Source organism: Nannobrachium achirus (assembly GCF_963921795.1).
Source record: "Nannobrachium achirus genome assembly, chromosome: 13".
Lineage (NCBI taxonomy): Eukaryota > Metazoa > Chordata > Actinopteri > Myctophiformes > Myctophidae > Nannobrachium > Nannobrachium achirus.
Genome location: NC_137833.1, coordinates 47,609,918 through 47,634,314, shown reverse-complemented (window position 1 = coordinate 47,634,314; position 24,397 = coordinate 47,609,918). Strand labels below are relative to the sequence as shown.

Below are 24,397 nucleotides of genomic sequence, written 5' to 3'. Positions count from 1 at the left end.
ATAGACATACAGGTGAGAAAACTAAAACAACAAATCTAATCAAAAACAATATGGTTAATATACAAAGAAAAGAAACAGCAAAAGCATATTGCAACAGTAAAAGTCAGAGGCACACTAAGTAAAGAGAAATATTGAATAGACCCAGGTTCATAACTCTGTCCCTCTTAAGCCTGATTTGAAATCAGTTCTGCATCGTGTCTCACACCGGAAATAGAAGATCTCCAAGCTCACAAGTTTCCAGATCTGCCATTTGCAGAGCGAGACGCTGTGTATATAAATCAAGCGTTGTCGAGCTCTGCAAAACCATTCCACAAGATGAACTATAGTTAGATGGAGGGAGGCCTGGGATGCACTGTCATAATAAATCACGCGTCAAATCACACATAATCATGGTGCATAAACACACACACACACACACACACACACACACACACACACACACACACACACACACACACACACACACACACACACACACACACACACACACACACACACACACACACACACACACACACACACACACAGACTTCCAACACAGCACACACTGGAATGCGGTTTTATGCCAGCCTGGAGGAGCTCGAGAGACTGGCAGAGCAGAAACGATTACAGCAGGGACGTCCATGTGCACTCTCCTCCTCCCCCGTGTATGCGCGTGCGCGTGCACTTGCGGGTAGAGCGCATATATGCATGCGATAGTGTTACGCAACACAAACGTGATGTAATGCTTGGCCTAGCACATCAGCAGCTGAGGGCAAAGCCCTCACGTGCCTCACCTGAGCTGAGCTCTTCAGACTAGAGGACGGCTGCCCTAGCTAATCGTCTCACACACATGGCATAGGCCTGTCACAATTATTACATAATCGTCTAATCGCAATTATTTGACATAATCGCAATAGTTTTGTCCTAATCGTCTCACAATCATGGAAAAGCTTTCGTATATTTTCAAACATTTTCAAAAATAGTGGAAATGGCAGATCTACAAGCTCACAATGTGTTGTGAGCTTGTAGATCGGCTATTTCTACTATCAATGTTCTTTGTTAAGTATGACGTTGTCAAATATGTCATTTGTTTGTATATTAGGTTATGTGTCATACCTGCCATGTGCAACAGAAATGTAATTGTCAACGACAAAAACAATTATTTGAGTGACAATTAGTCGTCATGTAAAATGTCAAAATCGTGACAGCCCTACACAGGCACAGTTTTTTTTACAGTCTGGATGGCTGCCTGTCAATCAGCCAGATTGCTCTAGTTGTTGCAGTGGATTAAAAAAAGTGGATCCATTTCATACACCTAGCAGTGATCTAGCATGAGCCACAGTGTTTTGGTTGGAGGTGTGTGTGTGACATTACCAAAAGTATCAATACTGCAATGTAGAAATATCTGTTACAAGTAAAAGTCCAGAATTCTAAATTTACTTGAGTAAAAGTAGAAAAGCATTGGTATCAAATTGAACCAAATGTAGAAAATGATTATGCAGAATGTCCAGTTTCACAAGTTTTCAAATGAATAAAATGTCTAAAACGAATTTGAAAATAGCAGATTCGACGTATTGTGAGCTTGTAGATTTTCAAATGGCTGAAATGTATAAAGGGCGTAAGTGGGTAATGTATATGTTGTAATAATAATCAAAATCAAAGTAACTAGTAACTAAAGTTGTCAAATAATAATGTAAGGGATAACGCCTAGCTGCGCGGTCGTTATTGAGAAATAAAGTACCGACAGGTGGTTATCAAACTGAAGGGACTTTATTTCTCAGCTTATTTCACAGCTACTCAATAAAATTAATAATTTGATAAAAAAAGAAAAAAAAAAAAAAAAAGTATTTCCGTGTTTACAGACCGTGTTCCACAAGTGTTGCGCTGGGCTTCCCCCCAGCGCAACACGGTGCCTTGGAAAACAAGGAAGTGTTAGTCAAATAGAATCAATTTTTTGTTACTGCATTGTCTATTTCTCGCTTCAAATATTTTTTAAAACATTCTTGAGAGCAACGTTTAGTTGTAAATGACACTGTGTGTTTGTTTACATGGCTATCACTTTGGACACGGCACTAAATTCACGCAGTGCAGCCTGAGTGCAGCAGGTGTTCTGAGCCTTTGATTTGACAGCGGTCTGTTAGAGCGGAGCGGTCATTATATACTGCTCAAAGAAATTAAGTGAACAAAATGTTCCCTTAATTTATTTGAATTTTTTATTTAAGTATAGTATACTGTAGTACTGCTCAAAGAAAGCTCAAAGAATTAAGGGAACATTTTGTTCCCTTCATTTCTTTGAGCAATGGAAGGCCTACATATATAATTCACAGCTGATTTTAGTGATTGACCAATTAGAATCAAGCATTTAACCAAGCCTTGTAATAAAGTGGTATAATATTTGCCTCTGAGATGTAGTGGAGTAAAAGTAAAAGTATTGACATTTTTAAACACTCAGTGAATTAAAAATGCCTCAAAAAAAGTGTACAGAACTTAAGTCTAGTACTTGAGTACATGACATGTAGCCTACTTACTTTACACCACTGTGTGTGACATCACCAATGTAGTCTTCAGTGTGATAACTTGTTCTGTCACCATGCTGTCACAAGCATACAGTATCCACATGTAGAACTGTAAAGTAATAGTAATAGTAATAAGGTCCTCTCTGCAATTAGAAAAAAAGGCTAACTGGGATTGAAGTAGTTGGTTGGCTTATTTCCGTCAGAGTTTTTGTGTAGAGGGAAAAATAAGAGCAGAGAGCGATTAAGTGGTTAAAGGTCTGAAAATACAACATGTTAATGGAAAAGATAAGTAAAAAAAACTAACAACGTCAGTGCTGTCAAACAAGCTTATGATATCTATGAAAAAGTTGAATCTGCAACATAAGCTTGTACACTATGTAGTTGGGACTCTGGGGAGTATGCTAGACTCCATGGAGGTGGACCGATGGTACTTCACCCCCCGAGCACCCTCATTTGTACACTTGTTCTGCTCGCTTACATTTTCAGTCCATCTTCTTTACTCTGTGGGACATCTGCGTGGCTCCATCAGGTGGTGTGAAGGTGATGTCTTGTGTTTTTGTCGTGTTGGTTGAGCAGCAGGAGTGTGAAAACACCCACTCTCAGACAAGCGTGCAAAATGTGCCTCCGAGGACACGGGTGCAGTTCAGCCCAGTCAGCAGGTGCAGACATCCCTTGACTGCATGGTTGCATAATCTGTATTTACGTAAAAAAGCCAAGTTCTCCACACTGTCAGACTGTCTCCCCATATCCCTTTCATTCCTGCCTCTCTCACACACGCACACACACGCACAAACACCACACACACACTTTATGGGTCCAGAACCACATTTACGAGGACATCCCTTTCCGGAGGTCCCAACAGGGCTGAAAAAACTATGGTTTGACTTTTGTTCATTAACCACAAACAAATATCACTTCAAGTTCCTCTGCTGTATTTGCATTTGCATTCACACAGAGACAGAGTTGTACAAGAATGCATGAACCTTGGAGACCCCATTAATCTAGCGTATCTATTCTGGGGTGAACATTCAGCAAAAAACACGTCTATTTTTGGTTTTTGTAGGAAAACTGATTCATGACCCAGGGGGTGTTGTTTCACATACACACGCACATACGCACACAGATCTGCACGCACGCACACACACGCACAGACACACTCATACACAAAATTGTGTACCATCATAATATTTCATAATCCTAAAAGATTCACTGGCTGCCTAATATATTTATGAGCTTTAAACTATGGCCTGAATATTAATCCTGATTTGCAATTTCACAGCACAAACCCAGTCTGAATTCGCTGCCTTGTGCATAGTTGTTCTTTTTAGGAATTATGTCATAACCTCTCGCAGACTATATTTTTCTGCAGCTTAATATTCTTGTCAGATAAATGATGATAGAATATACTAGTAAGACGCCTCAGGGCGACATGCAACCTCGACCGACCATCTGGCCAGTGATGTACAGTATATCGGACCAGTTACCCATATATGGAGAACATTCACTGTATATGGAGATATGCTGTGAGGGCCCAAACACGCTTAGTCAGTTATTCGTTGTGTGAAAGTCCCATGATGTCTATGACATCTGACATCATACCCTTTTGCTTTTATGCGCATACATGGAGATCCCTGTCTGTAGAACCAGCCACACATACAGTATACTGTATGGGCTGTCTTGGCCATCTGTCTTGGCCATATAATGATTCTGTTAGTGTGGTATGTGCCGATGTGGCCTCCATATATGGGCATTCCCATATGAAGTCCTGTTAGATATGGACTTAATATTGATGACATCAGGGAACTCCATAGATGGGCATAAAAGGGATTCTGCTAGTGTGCCATCACAGTGAAGACAGAGCGTGATGTCAAAGCGACAAACCCATAGAACCACTGTGTCATGCGTGACAGACAGACAGAGATACATTTGGACAAGCTGTGACCGTTCACATACTAATCTGCGACCTACGGTCGCAATAATATGCCAAGCTTGTACATTAATATTATACATATGCTGATCTATTATTATCTGATTAGTGTATAAAACTACTGACTGTTTGTTGCTGTTGTTTTTCTCTTTCTTTTTTCCTCACTTATTATCATCATTATTATTTTTATTATATATATATATATATATATATATATATATATATATATATATATATATATATATATATATATATATATTCCTCCACAAGAATTGAGATCACGATTCTCTCACGATTCACATTTTTAAATGAAGTGTCCACCCACCTGGGGAAAAAAATCCACCAACCGGAAGTCAAGGGTTGACGTTCGTCTAACTCTGGTTTAACTTGACACATGCTATGCCTTTACCGCAGCTTCAGACAGCTGCTGCTAGCAGCTAGCTTCTTGCCACATTGTGCTACGGTACATTCTTTCTTCACACGTCGGTCAGACAGTCACAGGGATAATACGCAAACGCGGCACATGGAACAAAAGCCTAGCTGTGCGGGTATCTACCCTAGGAGACACGGGGAGAACATCCAAACTCCACACAGAAAGGCCCTATCGCCAACCCCACCTAGGGTTTTTGGACACTGCTCCTACACATTTTGCCCTAAAATCACGCAAATCGCTACACAGTATGTCTACACTCATGTCATCAACATGGATCTGTCCCATATAGCGCCACCTTCAGGCCGATCTTTTAAAACACATTTTTGGACACTGCTCCTACAGATTTTGCCCTAAAATCACGCAAATCGGTAGACAGTATGTGTTGCTGCTCCTAAACACTCTTCTTCAGGCACAGAGAAGGACAATGCTCCAACTGCTGTTTTTCACAGGAATCTTTATTTCCTCCCATGCTCAAACACCGTGATAAACTGGAAATACATACACATAACACATTTTAGCCACAATGAAACAAACAATTATGCAAACAATAAAAACCAATGAAATGCCAATGACTTGTACAAGCAAGACAATAAAAGCTTCAAACAAACAAAACGTGACATACCATGTGCGCCTTCTGCACCCAAACATTCAGGAGAGTTAAATCTTTAACATTCTGCTTTTTCTTATTTCTTCAGAGACTCCTCTCACAGAGACAAGAGCTCCTCTTTCTTCAGAACTCAATCTGTTCTCATCTTTGTTAACCTGCACCTGACCAGGTGGACCCTATATACACTAATTGCATCATGTGACCTCTGACCAAGCCACACCATACGCTACCTGAGCAACAGGTGGCACCATTACCCTGCAAAACCACGATATGTCACTCAAATCAAAATTAAATCACCATTTCCACAAACCCAACAATAAAATGAATGCATCAAAATAATTCATGTAGCCCCCCCCATTGCTGGGACAGCTACAGTATGTCTACATTTATCTCATCAATATGAATCTGTCCCATATAGCGCCACAAAATCACGCTGCGACCTGACGGTCGCTTATCTCCCGATTAGGGAGTCTTACTGGTATAGACAGTTAAATAGTCAGTAGTAGTACAGTTTTTTCTACTGGGAAAGAATGCTTCAATGAGCTTTGTGTGACTGCGTGTGTGTGTGTGTTTTGCACGTGCGTGTGCATGTGTCGTGGGCTATGTCATTCTTTTCCGGTGCTGTTGGTAGTCATGGCCGCCAGTTCCCACCTGAGGTCATGTGGGAGTTCAGACTGCTCCAGACCGTGCTGAGTGACTGCTAGCTTGCATAACGTCTTCAGGCTGGGATTTAAGTCTAGGATGTACATGTCAGCAGAAGTGACGTTGTTTGCTTTGTATCCTCCATGGATGATGATACGATCTCCCACCATGCAACAGCACATCCCACGCATCCTGCACAAGTCTTTCCCCTTGGGCTCAACCTGCTTCCAGGAAAAGGTCTCCGGACTGAATTTCCACAGATCATTGAAGTACTGGTTCCCGCTCCAGCCACCAAATATGTACAGCTCTCCATTGTAGGCAAAGGCTGAATTACCCCAGCGTCTTTCTGGAAGAAGCTGTGCAGAAGGAATGCTCAGCCAGCAGTTGGTCTCTGTGTCAAACACTCTGATGCTGTTGTCATAGTACCTCCCGGCCCCGAATACAAACATCTTTGTCCCGATGATGGTGGCAGATTGACAACATGAAGAAAGTGGTGGAGTTCCTCTGGTGTTAATGAAAGACCAGACCATTGTGGTGGTGTTCAACTTGCAGATGTCATTAGTGAATCCAGTCAGCTGGGTGGATCCTCCATACACATACATGACCTTTTCCAGGACACAGGCTGAGTGGTGGCTCATTTCTACTGGAATAGTCCCATACATATTGGGTTTGAACCAGCTGTGGGTGTTGACATCAAAGGCATAAAGCACATTGCAGTAAGGAAGCCCTCCCCAGATGTAGACAATTTCTTCTACCAGCACAGATGTGTGGCCACATCGTCCAGAGGGAACCTCAATGGGACTTTGTCCTCTTCCATTTGTCACTGGGGGCAACTTCCTCCAATGCAAAGACACTGTGTTGAAGATGTGCACTTCAATCTGACCACTGTTGAACAGGTTTTCTCCAAATGAGTACAGCTTGTGTCCGACTACCACAGCAGCTTGCTAGGAATCCATATGTCCTCCTTTCAGATGTATCGTCCAGTGAATCATTTCACACAGCAGCACCACCTTGAATCAGTGCAACGAATTTACAGGATAAGCTTTTAAACAACAGTTTAACCGGTTGGAACAAGTCGTTGAATGGCACTTTGTTAGTTGGACGATTACTTTTAAAAGACAGTTGTAATAACAATGTTGTGATGTCATTGGGTGGTGACATAGCCTAATTATGTAGACTATCTAAAGGAATGTTGATTGATCCATCCATCCATCCATCCATCCATCCATCCATCCATCCATCCATCCAACTTTTACCCATGGTGGTCAGCCGGGAATATTCCTGGGTCCTGTACAGTTTTCTATTCTTACTGTATGCTTGCCCTTGGTAATATCATTTGAAATCACAACATCCACTTTCACTGTTTCACAAAGTTTAACACAACAGGTGGATAACTAGTACAGAGCACTGGTCAACTTAGTGTAGAAGGTTTAAGTGGATGAACTATTGTCTTATAATTTACTATTACCTATGCTGCTACATTGTCCGAAGGAAGTCGAATGAAACATTGAACCTTGTATGCCATCTCGAGCTTCAGCACCAATTCAGGGAATTGTAACAAACATAATATGCCTTGCTTTCATTTTCATTGTGCCATCATGTCTATTTCTCCATCTCTTTTCATTTGTACACGCTATCTCTGTTTTTCTTTGTGGGTGCGTGTGTGCATGTGTGCGTGCATTAGGGAATTCACAGAATATTCGGATATCAAAGTCACTATTCGAATTCACCGAAGTCGAATATTCGTTATTTTACTGTAAATATATATATATATATATATATATATATATTGAGTTGTCAATGACCCTGGTGGATGAATTGGTTAATGCTCTATACTGATGTCATGTGTCACGTTTCGTCTCCCGGAATGAATTACCAGTGGGAAAAACAGCAGCCAGCCGGCAAACTCGATGTCATGATGGAGGAAGCACCAGCTAATGCAACTCTCACTACTAGACCGAGAATTCTTTTTTTTTAATGAAACAAAATGATGAAATTATCAAATATTTATATATTTCCTGTCGAATATTCGACTATTCGAATACTTTGAGGTCGAATAATTCCAATACTAAAAATCACTATTCGTGAATGCACACACACTCGCGTCTCCTTCTCATCATGGAATTGTTGGGCTCCGCTTAATACACCCACTTTCTCAGACACAGCGACAGAGTCATCATCACACTGCTATCACTCACAATAGCAAATGACACTGACCGCCCCCTCAATCATCACTTCACATTACTGCCATCTGGATGCAAATACAGAACCTACAAATGGAGCTGAGCTGGCTTCAGCAGGCCTTGCTGTGTGATGGGGAGTGTCTGTGGATATATTTATGTATTGCCTTACTGTGTGTTCCATAATTTATTTTATTGATTATTCCATAGAATATTTAAGGGTTTCAGGAAAGAAGAAAAATGAAAATCTGCCCAAGTCGTATGGGTGACTTAGCAAAGACTTAATTTTGCCCAAGTCATGTTTATCTGCCCTTATCTATACAGTACGTGCCTAAAACTCTACTCTCCTAACACTGCTGGTCCATCCTGCCTTACTGCCAATGTTCTCAGCCTCATCAGAATGCTTGTTACATTCCAAAATCATTTTAAGTCAAAAAGTCAAAAACTTTCTGCCTGAGTCATTTTGGAATGTAACAGCAGACTGAGGACATATAGGCAATAAGTCAAAATGAAGCAGCAGTGATGCTTTGTCGTACTGTACAACAGTGTAGTGCCAAAATAATTTTGGGCATGCCCCCAAAAGAATAGGATTGAAAGTGGTTAAATGTTGCAGCCCTATGTAAGCCCAATAAGAGGAACACAGACATACAGACGGGTACATGCATTCACAACATGTTCCTGACTTGCATCGTTCTCAGGTATTAAAGGGTCTAAGCCAGGGGTCTTCAACAGGGGTCTGGGACCCCTAGGGGGTCCTCAGAGTTACTTAGTATCAGAGTGTGATACAGAGTGAGCTTGTAGATCGGCTAATTTTGGCAAAGAGGTTTGGCGCAGAGGGGGAAAAAAGCAGACTAAGTACAGAGTGAAAGGTCAAGTTTTGACGGTTCCAGTGGTTAAATATCTGAAAACACAAATTGACAGGAATCCAAAATTCACTGACGATTGTGCTGTCAAACGATGAAACTATATCTCTCTCTCAGCTAAGGGGTCCATGGCCTAAAAACGTTGAAGACGCCTGGTCTAACCTAATCTCCCTCTCTCTCTCTCTCTCTGTGTCTCTTGCCTCGTCCTCAGGTAAGTCCCACCTTGCCGTGGTCCACAGAGTGAACAACGAGGGCGAAGGTGACCCGTTCTACGAGGTCATGGGCATCGTCACTCTGGAGGACGTCATCGAGGAGATCATCAAGTCTGAGATCGTGGACGAAACGGACCTGTACAGTACGTATACAGCGTGTGGAACGCAGACCAACGACATGGTTAAATAGAACAGTGGTTCTCAACCTGTGGGTCGGGGGGTCCCCAGATGATTAACTTAATTTGCAACATTGTTTTCTCACTCAACAGTAAACAAACCAACATAAAGTTTAAGTGTATAGAGGGTTTATGCACATTTCTAAAGTGACAATTTAAGGACTTTTTAATACCTATAATACCTCTAAATTAAACATTGGCCAAATTGGTCAAATATTAGTGGCAGAAATTGTGAAAACAGCCGATCTACATGATCACAATGCCTCATGTTGCGAGGCGTTGTGAGCATGCAGATCTGCTATTTTCACAAATGTTATACAAAATGTTATGCCTCAACTCTTAGTGCTCGTAAGGGTGGGGGGGTCCCCAGTTAAAATATGATACATTTTCAGGGTTGCGGTCTGAAAAGGTTGAGAACCACTGAAATAGAAAATAGCAACAACTGTCTTTTAGATTCTATTCCGTCATTGAACTCATTAACGCCATGGCTAAAACACATGAATTAGAGTAGATCTTGAGCGTAGGATCTTCTCTCTGCTATCTCCTCCCTTGTCTCCCCGTTAAGCTAGCTATCGACCGGTAATTAATTAAAGTGGAATAAACAGGCTAAACCCACAGAGGATCGCTGTAATCCGCTGCGCCGTAATTAGCCGGGAGGATTTTCCATGGAGATTATTCCAAATGTCAGGCCCTCTCGTTATGTGGGGAATTGATTGGTGGTCTTTTTCAAGAGCTGACATCAACTCAAAGAAAGCCTTGGACATCATTCATTCTAGTAACATTTTTTAGCTGTGTTAACCGCTCCTACATCTGGCTTTGTATGTATGTATGTATGTCCGTCCCACCCGCCCCTCTTTGACCAAGCTTTGCAGGGCGCTTAACTCATTGACTGACCCCCCACCAATAAGGGTGATGTTTTCGTCCGCGTATGTCTGTCTGTCTGTCTCTCTGTCTGTTTGTCCGCCGCTGCCGAACCACCGGTCAGTCTTACCCAAATATGTTTTGGACATCAATATGATATCGTATTCACAGGTTGCATTTGTAGTCCTACACCGGCCATGTTGAGGACCAACACAGGTGTTCTGATTGGCGTAGAACATTAGTTCTATGTCAATCAGACAAATTGAAACACCTGTGTTGGTCCTCAACATGGCCGTTGTAGGACTACAAATGCAACCCATGAATTGATGACAGAGAATGTTCTAGTGTGTAGTTGAGCGTGTGTGTGTGTGTATTTGAGTGTGTGTGTGTGTGTGTGTGTGTGTGTGTGTGTGTGTGTGTGTGTGTGCGTGCGTGCGTGCGTGCGTGCGTGCGTGCGTGCGTGCGTGCGTGCGTGCGTGCGTGCGTGTGGTATGGTATATATAAATGTAGCACTGAACAAGCTCATCTGTGCAGCCCTTTTCACAGCAGGCTTTTGAAATGTCAGCTCTCCCCACTGGGCTCATCACTGCATGTATTTTATACAATCTCATAAACCTCCCAACATTAGCACACCAACGTCACAAATAAATAATGGCAACCTGGGAATCAACGGTTCCTGAGCCATGTGACGTATAGGTCAGCAATCCAGAGACTGCCCATAAGTCCGACATGCCATTACTCAGACTAAGTGGCTATGCGTGCGGTAAGGATTAGGGTTAGGCTTACTGTACTTCTTTGTACTTTTACTCCAATACAATTAATTAACACTTTAGTTCCCACTAAGCACGCCGTCTAAAAGTGGTCTAATAGTGGTATAGATTTGAAAGTGTTTTTGTTGTCTAAACTTAAAATAGACAACTAATAGACGTCTAATAGTCGTCTAAATGCAGACCGTCGATATTTAGATGACTATTAGACGTCTATTAGTCGTCTAGTCTAAGTTTAGACGACAAAAAAACTTTCAAATCTATACCACTATTAGACCACTTTTAGACGGCGTGCTTAGTGGGTTACTAGTTACTTTTGATTATTATTACAAAACAAGCATCAACCACTTCAGCCTTATATCCACCTCTTTCCGCGGGAATTTACTGGAGAATTTTTTGCACCACACTTCCGGTTAACAGCAGCAGACATACAAGCTCACGTCGCGTCGCAGATGCAGCCGTTGTGAGCTTGTAGATCACACTCGGCTGCGGCGCCGGAAGCTCCGTGCAACTTCTGCGCGATGCACGATGGGATGTTGGAAAGTTGTGGATACATTTCGGCCGTTTGAAAATAGCCGATCCACTATTTTCAAAAGATACAAGTACTTTCTCCACCACTGCACTAGAGTCTCCAGCTGCTGCCAGTACGGGTACTTTATTTGACCTCGTTACTGTTAGGAACGTCTAGATGATTTTATTCCACATTTACATCCAAGTACGTGTTTGTTTGTACGTTACCGTCTTACTCTCTGCATATAAACTGTCCTTATTTAAAGCCCGCTCCATAATTCATCGCAACGATGGCGTCACACGCCAAAAATAGCCCAACTACACGGATGCGACGAGCATAAATTAGGCTTTAATTGCCCCTGGTGGGATTCAAGAGGTCTTTTGAAGTTGTGTGTATGTGGTTCTGTGTAGCATGTCCTCGTTGTCGGGTGGAAACCTTGTATGTCCCAAACCGTTCGTTTTGTATTTATCATTTTAAAAAACGATTTAACCTAGTGAAAACAGCAGATCTACAAGCACACAACACCTCGCACCGTTTTCACTAGTTTTGTGCGACAGCCTTGTATGATGAACAAGGCTTTACTTTGCGAAAAAACATACAAATTTGAAACTTGGAGATACGAGGTTTCTGCCCGACAGTGACGACGTCCTCCCATTCTACCCCTCGATTCTACTGGCTGCACATATTAGCAGCTGGCCCTAATTAATATCACGAATTAGCCTCGTTGAGTCGTTGCAGGTTCCATACGCCCACCACGTTGCTTTTGTTATTTCATTTGCCTTTGGAAATGGCATTACTTATTTCATTTTTCATCTCCCTGCTATAATTCTCTCGGCTACCACAATCAATCAATAATTAAAACGACTCCCTTGGGCAATATAGCTGTAAATAAGTGTGTTCTTTGCCAACGTGTTCTTTTTAATGTCATGTATGCACCGTCTGCACTATGGGAAGCGTTCACTATCCCGACTATCCGCTGTTCCGACATGGTCGGCAGGTTAGTTACTTAGCGTCGGCAGGTTAGTTACTTAGCGTAAGGCAGGTTAGTTACTTAGCGTAAGGCAGGTTAGTTACTTAGCGTCGGCAGGTTAGTTACTGAGGTAAGGTTTACTGAGGTTAGGTTTAGGGTTGGGGGTAGAGTTAGGGTTATAGTTTTAGTGTCGGAATACCGGACCGTCGGAACTCTGATGCGGACCCCTGCACTATGCAGTACATAATCTGCCGTGTGTGTGTGTGTGTGTGTGTGTGTGTGTGTGTGTGTGCGTGCGCGTGCGCGTGTGCGCGCGTGTGCGTGCGTGTGCGTGTGTGTGTGTGTGTGTGTGTGTGTGTGTGTGTGTGTGATGTGATGTGATGTGTGTAGCTGATAACCGCACTAAGCGACGGGTGTCGCACCATGAGAGGAAACAGCAGGATTTCTCCATCTTCAAGCTGGCAGAGAATGAACTACGGGTGAAGATAACCCCTCAGCTTCTGCTCGCAACGCACCGCTTCCTAGCCACAGGTAACAGTGTGTGTGTGTGTGTGTGTGTGTGTGTGTGTGTGTGTGTGTGTGTGTGTGTGTGTGTGTGTGTGTGTGTGTGTGTGTGTGTGTGTGTCTCTGTCTGTCTGCCTGTGTGTGTGTGCGTGTGCTAGCATGTGTGCCAAGGATTTAATAGTTTTAATAATATGTTTACTTTTGAACATTTTTGATATTTTTTTTTGTAGCGGGTTTGCTCCTTTTGCTTAGTTTTTATTTCGTGAAAATCTTAGTTTGGGACATTTTATTGTAATATGGGTTAGTCAGGGACAGGATTCAACTAGATCAGAAATATTGCGACCAACGTGTTCTTAGCTTGTAGATCTCGCCATTTGTGCTAGACTAAATTCAAGGATACTATGAGTTTGTTTTAGTTAGTCTTGTAAACACACAATACAGTATTTGTTATGGTGTTTTCATAAAGCTTTGTTTTGATTTGTATTTTATTATTATTATTTTATTTTTCTATCAATTCTAGTTTTAGTTATTTGGTTAGATTTAATATCTACTGCAGGGCTTCTCATGGCACCCCATCTTTAAAGGGGAGAACAACCATTTTCGGTGTACGTACATCACGGTGTACTTTGCAATACAATACAATCCTCCAGTTCTAGGCAACACAGAAGGGGTGGGAGGGGACTTTCTTTCTTATTTCCACATAAAACTCAAAGCTATATCAATGACAATATTGAAAATGGGTGGTTCTCCCCTATAAGTAACCCAAGTCCACCGCTGGCCTCTTCCAGAGGTGGAGCCCTTCGGGCCGTCTCAGCTGTCGGAGAAGATCCTGCTGTGTCTCATCAAGCACCCCAGCACCGTCCAGGAGCTCAAGTACAACCCCAAGAACAAGCGCTCCCCTCAGCACTATCTCTACACCAGGAACAAACCCGTCGACTACTTTGTCCTGATACTGCAGGTATGGCACAGAAACTCTCCACATTGGTCAGTCATAAAGTATAGCGTTGTAACGGGGGGGAAACCTTGTACAGTGGGTTACAACATTTAGCGTCGCCAAGTCTAAAATGACACCTAGAGGTGTCAAGAGGTGCCTAGAGGTACCTCTGTCAAACACGCCTCCAAATTCTTAGCCGCGCCCCCTAGAAATGTGATATTTTATTTCAACGTGTAGTGTGGCTGTTCAGCCACGGGGTGGCGATTCTTCAATATGAGTCGACTATTCGAGTCTATTACTTGTTGGTTACTTGTTATCTCTACCTGCATTGTGAGCTTGTAAATAGTTTCTTTTCAAGTTATTTTTGCACTCAAATTGTAATTATTTGTTTAACCCATTTAGGCCTAGGATTATTGACTGCTTTAACTATTGAAAAATAGCAAATATACAAGCACATGTAGATCTGCTATTTTTTTTAAATCATGTTTTTTTTTGCAAGTCTTTGAATATATCTACTTAAAAGCGAACATTTGTAACTCAAATATTTGCTTCTGGGGGGTCCCTGGAATAACATATTTTGAGATGGGGGGTCCGTGGCCAAATACCTGTAATTTTGGGGGTCCTTCACATGAAAAGGTTTGAGAACAGCATGATTTCGATTTTAGAGGAAGGATTTAGAAGTCGGGTCAAAGATCGGGTCAAAGATATTCAAAGACTTGCACTCATTTTCACAATTTTTCAAAAATAGCAGATCTACAAGCTCACAACACCTCACACTGCAAAGTGTTGTGAGCTTGCAGATTGGCTATTTTCGGCAAATACTTTAGGTGTGGAGGGGAAAAAAGAGCATACTAAGCAGTAAGCACAGAGGTTGAGGTACAAAGGGTTGTGGGGGTCCCTGCTTCATCTCTCTCTCAACTAAGGGGTCCTTGATCTGAAAACGTTGAAGATCCCTTTGCAAAACAACTCTTTGCCATCAAATCTCTTAACATGTTCACAAAATGGAACTCGTGTTTTCATTTGGTAAACACAGCCATATTTTCACATGACACACACATGCATTCATTGAATAAACACAACTAGCTTTTGGCTGAACACTACCAAGCATGAACAGAACACTGAAGAGCAAAATTGAAAACACAATTGTCGAAATGGAACACACTGAATGAATGTCAATTACTCTGGTAAATGAACCAATTCCCTTTTTGTAAAATGACCCAGTGTATGCCCACTTCTCTCATAGACAAACATAAAACAGCACACAAATATGCAGACAAAACATTTTATTGACTGTAGGTCTAAACGTTTACCCCCAAACACTCCAAACAAGCCCACAACGCGTTGTGTGCTTGTAGATCGGCTGTTTTCAATAGTTTTGTGCGACAGTCTTGTATGATGTAGCATGGCTTTTCTTTACCAAAAGCCGTACACATTTGAAACTTGGAGATACAAGTTTTCTGCCCGACAGTGACGATATTTTAGTGATTATGTTGCGAGGAAAACGTTGAGCCATTACATAATAGCCATTTTGGTTAGAACTGACTGAAAATAACTTTGTACTTTATATAATAAATTATATTTTTTCAAGTGTCCAAATAAATTCAAAATATTATCAAATGATCTCGCGGCACCCCTGGACTGCCGTCGTGGCACCCCAGGGTGCCCCATCACCCACTTTGAAAACCCCTGGCCTAGAGTGCCGCATGAAGCCCTGACAGGCCTCAAAGCCCACATCTCCATAAGCCTCCTCCATGGCCTGAAGCAGTGGGACCTGGCTCTGAATTGCTCGCCTGACCCGAAAGTTTAAAGATTTGAATATTTGTGTGTTGTGGATTGATGCTATGAGATTTTATGTGAGAAGTGTGTGCAAACCTGAAAAGTGTGTCTTGTGTTTTGACAACAAGGTGATGTGAAATTTACATCAGAGTGTAAAGAAGGAAAGTCAGAGTCTAATATGATAAGGAAATCTAAAGTAGTAACAAATTGAGTCAAGCGATTGGGGACAGAAGTAAAGGTTGTGAAAATTGTGCCAAATTTAAAAAAAATGTGTTTTAGCAATCGAAAGAAAAACTGTAAGCTGATTTTGATACTATATACTGTATGTATATATATATTCTAGGGCTGGGAGAGAGAGAGAGAGAGAGAGAGAGAGAGAGAGAGAGAGAGAGAGAGAGAGAGAGAGAGAGAGAGAGAGAGAGGCGGAGAAGTCATCAAATGACAGAACGTTGTGACACAAACAATTACAAAATAATTGGTTCACACACTGTCCCAAAACAACATAAACGTGACATAATAATAATAAGCTAAATATAAGGAAACGAAAAAGACACAACTTTTGTTCACATGTTCAATTGAAATTGTTCTTTATTTGGAAACAAGGCAGTAGGCAACATTTTTCCAATAGCCTCATAAAGTTGTTCATAAAGATGTATTAGTTGTCCCAGACACCTGGACAAACATTTGATTGTGGTTTAATAATAATAATGTAATGCCATCATGGTCATAAATGTAGGCCTAATGCCTGTAGAAATCCTTCTCCATTCCTCCTCTTCTGGTAAATGTCAACGTCTCAGAAGAAGATGTGACAGCGAGGAGGTTTTTGAGAACCAAGCCTCTGACATGACCAATCGCTTTTGCTTTTGTGAAAGGGTCCCTTTCTAATTACAGAGTGAAAGGTCAAGTTAAAATGTCAAACTATTATTTACCACACTGTTTTTCAATACTTTTCGGTAATCATGACATTTTGTGAGAAAACATACGTTTACATTGCCAAAGCAAGTGTCAAAAAATTAAATAAAAACAGTCTATAAGGGAGAACATCACATGGAACATATACAGTAGGACGGTTGGAGGGGGAGCAGCTGACCATATAGGCGACCCTCTAGACAAGCTAATTGCTTCCAATACACAAGTATCTGTGCCAAACATGTTGAACCAGTTCTATTGTCCGCCCGTGTTGAATTGACGGCACACGCAGGCTTCATTGGTGTACTGAGTACATTTACTCGAGTAGGCTATTTTTATTCCACTACAATCTTTTGAAAACAGTTAGATACTTTGCAAATTTCGATTATTAGGCTATAAAGGCACGCTGTCTGTCAGACAGACCCATGATGTTTACCAGGATAAGAAATAACACTAGAAAAGTTGTTATTTTGATAGAGAAATAGCCCATCCCCGTAGATAATGTCCAGAAATATGCTCCATAGGCTATAAATGTTCCGACCTTCATCTTCCAGGTGACTTTTGTTGGTGTTTCACTTCACCTCGCTAAAAACCTCCTTTTGCGGGACTCATTGAAATATGCGAACAGACGATAATAATATGGATTTGGGAGCATAGCCTAATTACAAAGCATGTCTCATTAAAAACAATATATATTTTATAGTTGAAGGGTAAATACACAGTATAGGCCTATGTAGGCTGGGAACATGACACAGTTCAGTTGAGATTTTTTTATTTTATTTTGGAGGTGGGGGTAGAATACTGTATAGGCTACAGTAGAGCTACATCACGAGTAGACATACAGCCTTTGCAGACAGCCAGGATGTGGAGGCGGGCTTTGACGCTGGGTGACGCCCTGCTCACATTGAAAGGGACAAAGCCGACGTGTGATATCGGCTGAGTGCCAGGAATGCAGTTTGGCCAGTGCTCTCATAACTGTATGCTCAATCCCTCAGGCGCCCCCTGGACTACATGATTATAAATGTTTATAATTGAGAACTGAGAGGTGCAGTAATCAATGATATATAGACACTGTGAAGTAATGACCACCAAATTGAATTTGTAAATACTAAAGTAAAATACAAATACCTCAACATTGAACTCAAGTAATTCTTAGAACTTAGGTAATACATCATTACACCAACACCAATTACATCAAATGCAAAGAAATAGTAGAATTAGTTGGCTAATCTAAGAAAAACATGGGTAGACACATGTTTTCAAACCAACAAGGAAACAAAGACAGACAAGCGAACAGCAGAGCTTTTCCATAATGAAACATGCTCTCTCTGAAACAGTGGAACTGTTATTAAGTGCTGGTAATAAGCTCATTGTCATGTGAACTGTTAACTTTATAATTATCCGTTTTAGTCCCATAGCCAGTTTTAAATGGACCCTTACAAATACAAATGAGACATTTAATTAACATTTAATGAAAAAGTCCTATGCCAAAATGTATTTTTACACCATTTAAAGTATAATTACTCTCTAGTATCTACAGTAGTCTCTTCTGTGGTTCATTTCAATTCATTTCAATCCCCAGCAAAATAGTTAAACTAATTGCTCTGCTATGCCATCTAGTGTCACTTGACTGTATTGCAGAAGATAAGCTGAAAGGACGGCCTCCTATTTTTAGACACTCCCATCTCCAGAGAGACCGGTGGGTGTCCAGAGGTACCTACAGATACCTGAGGCGACTCAATTTTCTGTGAACCACTGTATGTCCAAAACCGTTCTTTTTGTATTTATCATAAAAAAAATATCTATACTATAATTTTGCGAATGTCTGTCTGAGTGAGTGAGTGAGTGAGTGTCTGTATGTCTGTATGAAACAGCGTTTCTCCTCGGTGGCTGGAGCAATTGACCTGAAATCGCATCACCATCAGCATATGAACACACCTGACATAACTGTGAAGCCCGTTTGTCACTTTCACAAATCGTATGCTGTATAATAGCATTTTTATGGTGTATCTATATCTATTTAGCCTACAGTACCTTTTGTGACCACACATGTTAAGGGAGGGGCGCTGTTGTTCAGGCCATGCACAATCATACACAAACCCACACACACACACACACACACACACACACACACACACACACACGGGGGGGGGGGGGGGGGGGGAGTGTGTGTGTGTGTGTGCAGGCGGGCGGGCGGGCGGGGGGGGGTGGGGGTGGGGGGGGGGTTAGCCATTAAACGAAACGGGTATTTCTTACATTGATGCTCCTACATATTATCATGCAAGCACCAGTTAAAGTTACTTTCCATCCCTCATATACTGTATGCACAGTGCACATCCCATAACCCACACACTGCACATCATTTTGGAGCTCATATCTTTGAACGGGTAAGGGCTAGTATATTTAAACTGGTGAAAATAGCCGATTTACAAGCACACAACGCCTCGCAATGCGAGGCGTTGTGTGCTTGTAGATCTGCTATTTTCACTAGTTTTGTGCAACAGAACTAGTGTGATGAAGCAGGTCTTTACATTAGGAAAAACATACACATTTGAAACTTGGAGATACGAGGTTTCTGCCTGACAGTGACGATAGGCTACATTTTGAGTGCTGTACTTTTGAGTTTTGAGCATCTGAAATGTTGGATGCCTATTGATGTTCAATCTGCTATATTTCAAAGATAATTATAGTACTTTTGACTTTTCTAGGAAGGGGACAAGTACCGTACATTATGGATTAACCACTTATTCCCTAGTTCAAAGATAATAGCAGATCTAATAGCTCACAATGCTGTGAGCTATTATCAGTACAATTGATTTTATGTTCCTAAGTATTTTTAAAAGCATAGACTACTCCAGTACTTTGACTAAAACACAAATTGAACACAGCAACTATCACTTGTAGTTGAGCAATCTATACTATAATTTTGCGAATGTCTGTCTGAGTGAGTGAGTGAGTGAGTGAGTGTCTGTCTGTCTGTCTGTCTGAAACAGCGTTTCTCCTCAGTGGCTGGAGCAATTGATCTGAAATCGCATCACCATAAGCATATGAACACACCTGACATAACTGTGAAGCCCGTTTGTCACTTTCACAAATCGTATGCTGTATATTAGCATTGTTATGCTGTATCTACTATCTATTCTGCATCTAGCATGAGGCACATCAATTCTGCATCTAGCTTGAGGAGAAGTGTTTAACCAGCTCTGTGTGTGTGTGTGTGTGTGTGTGTGTGTGTGTGTGTGTGTGTGTGTGTGTGTGTGTGTGTGTGTGTGTGTGTGTGTGTGTGTGTGTGTGTGCAGGCGGGCGGGCTGGGGGGGCAGTATCTCTGTAGCCATTAAACGAAACGGGTATTTCTTACATTGATGCTCTATACATATTATCATGCAAGCACCAGTTAAAGTTACTTTCCATCCCTCATATACTGTATGCACAGTGCACATCCCATAACCCACACACTGCACATCATTTTGGAGCTCATATCTTTGAACGGGTAAGGGCTAGTATTTAAAAAGGAGTAAAAATTACTCTTTGACTCAACTACTGGGGGTTGAGCACTTGAGTCCACCATTGAATACGGGAGACCCAGACAGCCCCGTGCGCTGCCTTATTTTTTACGGCGAACGCCAAAGAGCCATGGACACTAATACTTCACGATGCATACTTCACTTTTAGAGCCGAATTTATTTCGGTTTGGTTCGGGTAGTCACAAAATCTCGGCAGCACCGAACAGCCGAATTAATGAAGGTACCCGTCCCCCCGATTCTCTGAATGACGTTGTATTGTCGTTTAGACAGAGCTGAACGGAAATAAATTCGGCTCTAAAAGTGGAGTATGCATCGGCCCTAGCGCGCCGTCAAAATGGCTGCCACAGATGCCGCGACAACAATTGAAAGCAGAGGATGATGAGTTCATTTGCCAGGAATGGTGGTAATTGCGTGATTGTTTGTCTCCTGGGTAGGGGAAGTAGGAGGGCCTCATTACATGACTAATGAACTGTGAGCTCAGCCTAATAGCCTCCAGCTGAGAATGAATGGATTTAACCACTTAAACCCTCTTAGTCTTAGAGAACCGGACTTGAGTTACAACCGGGTGCTTTGACCGCTTTGTTTCCGTCTACGCAACATCCCTTCGCCCCGACAAATTGCCGATCTACAAGCTCTACACCAGTGGTTCCCAAACTTTTTTTTTGCTCCAGACCCAAAAGAGAAAATAGACGTTGGCCCGGGGAGGCGGGGACCCAAACTAGTGAAAATAGCCGATCTACAAGCTCACAGGCAAAGCGAGCAATCTTCGTTCCTACTCTCACCTATGGTCACGAAGTGTGGGCCATGACCGAAAGTATAAGGTCGCGGATACAAGCGGACAAAATGAGTTTTCTCAGGGTGGCTGGTATCTCTCCCTTAGAGATAGGATGAGAAGTTCAGTCACCCGAGAGAGACTTGGAGTAGAACCGCTGCTTCTACACTTGGAAATGAGCCAGCTTAAGTGGTTCGGGCATCTAGTACGGATGCCTCCCGAGCGCCTTCCTAGGAAGGTTCTCGATGTACGTCATACTCGGAGTGAGACGTAAGTGGGAGGAGACCTCGTGGCAGACCAAAGACCAGATGGAGGGATTATATCTCCACACTGACCTGGGAACATCTCGGTATACTCCCAGAGGGAGTGGAGGAAGTTGCTCAGGATAAGGAACTCTGGAACTCTCAGTTGGAACTGTTAGCCCCGCGACCCGATTCCGGATAAGTGGTTGAAGAAGGATGGATGGATGGATGGATGGATGATGGATCTTGCCTATGTAAGTGACTGGTAAAAAAAAAAAAAGACAAACCCTATCCTTACCTCCCCCTGACATTTCTACTGTAAATACCATTTATTTTGTATTTTGTTTTACGACAGTTTTTCTTGGATGATATTGCCTGCATAATACTGTGTTTTATTTGTCTGTCATTCAATGTTATAGCAGTTAAAAAAAGGACCCCAATTGAAACAAGCCAAAGGCTTTCTTGTGGTGTTTATCCTTTTAGTTGACCAGGTAGGCCTACCAGTGAACAGTATTGTCATGTACCTTTTCCTATGCAAACCTCTAATAAAGTCTTCAAGCAATCAATCAATCAAACCCTGAAAAGTAACAGCTTTGGACATAACGAGGTGGCTTCCCACACACTAAACCATACATGGGCAAGAAGTTAACATGCGTAACGGTATATAACTAAATACGTTTGAAATTGAATCAAAATGTTACATTTCAGGATTCCACACGATGCGTTTTGAGCCTGTAGATCTGCTATTTTTGCTTCTTTTGTATGAGATATGACAAAGTAGGACGTAGCAATATGCAATGTGGCCCTCTGGAGTGAAGGTGGAAATATAGTGGCCCTCGCCATCATCAAAAGTTGCCCACCCCTGCACTAAACCTTCTCCTTGGCACCTTACTGGCCCCATAGTTGTGTTTTCGGGGCCTGGCAGGACCTGGCAGGACAGTCCCCTGACCTGTCCTTTTCACCATCGCCCACGGAATTAGATGCCATCTGGCTGGTGTGAATGAGTGTGTTCAACAGGCTGTGTTGTCATTGCAGGGTCGGGTGGAGGTGGAGGTGGGTAAGGAGGCGCTGCGCTTCGAGAACGGAGCCTTCTCCTACTACGGCACGCCGGCCCTCATCCCAGCACCACCTGTCGGTAAGAACACACTGAGAGCAACCCAGAACCCCAACCAGGGACGTGCTGGGCCCCTGATTCAGCCCGGGAAAAAGAGTTGGAGAGGCCCTCATTGCGTGCTATAGAGAGAGATCTCTCTCCATAGCGCTGCTGCTACTCAAAGATTTGCCATTTCAGATCATGACAAGTGACAAGCCAGTGGGCCAATTACATGAGTTATATTTTGTCGTTGTCGGGTGGAAACCTTGTATGTCCAAAACCGTTTGTTTTGTATTTATCATTTAAAAAAATTATTAAACTAGTGAAAACAGCCGATCTACAAGCACACAACGCCTCGCACCGCGAGACGTTGTGTGCTTGTAGATCTGCTGTTTTCACTACTTTTGTGCGATGGCCTTGTATGATGGAGATACGAGGTTTCTGCCCGACAGTGACGATTTACTTTGTTGGCCGCCCAGTCCCCAAAATGGAACAAAGGCCGACATTTTATTTTTAATTTTTTCCTAATGGCTGGCCTGGACCGGCCGGGAATGAACCGGCCGTTTGGGAGTTGTCCCGCTTTTCCCAATGGCCAGCACGTCCCTGCCAGAACCCCAACCACGGGAACGCATCTGTGTCACGTAACCACTTTAACCATTATTTTGTATACTTTGGCTAATCAAAAATAGCAGATTTACAAGCTCATAGCACGGCACCGAGTGCTTGTAGATGTGCTATTTTTGCTTCTGGGGGGTCCCTGGAACAAAATATTTTGAGATGGGTTACATAATAATTCTAGGGGTCCTTGACATTAAAAACTTTGAGCACCACAGGTAAAGATACATAAGTTTTTCAGAAAACAATAAGGATTTAGACAACATTTTTAGGTATCTTTCTGGTCTTAATGGGTTCTATATCATTTTGAGGTATTTATTTTACTCCATTACAATTATTTTACAACTTGATTATTATTACAAATCATACATTTACCACTTCAGCTTCAACTATACATTTCGGCCATTTGAAAATATTCGGCTATATTCGGCTATTTTCAAAAGATTTGTATACATTTTATACATTTGAAAACTTGTGAAATAGGACATTCTGACTAGTTTTGTTACTTTAAGTACATTTTGATACCAATACCTTTGTACCTTTACTCAAGTAAATGTATAATTCTGGACTTTTACTTGTAACAGAGTACTTCTACATTGTAGTAGGCTATTACTTAGTAAAACACATGAATACTTTTTTCACCACTGACACAACGGATATTAGGGAGTAATTCATAATTATAACATCGATATGTCGGGCAGATATTCTTCAGAATTATACTCCTGGGCTTTAGGGATATTTTCCAGCAAATCATTCTAAAAGAGCACCACATTTGGCCCAGATGTGGCCATGTTTGACCCCGGTAGTCGCAGGCTCATGGCGCTCTCGCTAAAAAGGAGATTTAGCGAGTTATTTAGAATTTAAACAATATAATTGTGTCAGGATCAGAATCAGACATGTTTATTGCCAGGCAACAAATGGTTGTCAACAACAACAGCAATAACATGTTGCAGAACAGCAATAAATATTGATAAAAACTGCACACACACACGCACGCACGCATGCATGCATAGCACACAAACACACACACACACACACGCACACACAAACTCGGAAGCACATGACTCACGCGTGCACACTTGTAGTTTTCACATGGTATCACACCTGTTCAACCAACATGACAACGTTGATAGACTGGTGGAAAAAGTACTCAAATGTTTTACTTAAAGTGTGAGGGACACAAACGGACGTTTAACATTGTGATACAGTAGGTCACGTGTAGGGCTGTCACAATTATTACATAATCGTCTAATCGTGATTATTCTTCATAATCGCGATTATTTTTTTATAATCGTCATAATCGTTTCCATGTTGAAAAATGTTCATATATTTTTTTTTAAGTAAAAAAATTGGGGAAATAGCAGATCTACAAGCTCGCGAC

General features: G+C 41.9%; 1 protein-coding gene across 1 annotated transcript in view; it reads left to right on the top strand.

Moving 5' to 3' along the window:
• The window catches only part of cnnm1 (cyclin and CBS domain divalent metal cation transport mediator 1), a gene marked incomplete at both ends in the record, with an annotated part of 57,372 nt that overhangs the window by 15,529 nt on the left and 17,446 nt on the right, over positions 1 to 24,397 (top strand). The window contains 4 exons of the mRNA XM_080740807.1: positions 9,362 to 9,505; positions 13,038 to 13,178; positions 13,940 to 14,109; positions 22,344 to 22,443. Of these exons, the coding sequence (XP_080596933.1) occupies positions 9,362 to 9,505; positions 13,038 to 13,178; positions 13,940 to 14,109; positions 22,344 to 22,443 (555 nt within the window). The remainder of the gene's footprint in view (positions 1 to 9,361; positions 9,506 to 13,037; positions 13,179 to 13,939; positions 14,110 to 22,343; positions 22,444 to 24,397) is intronic.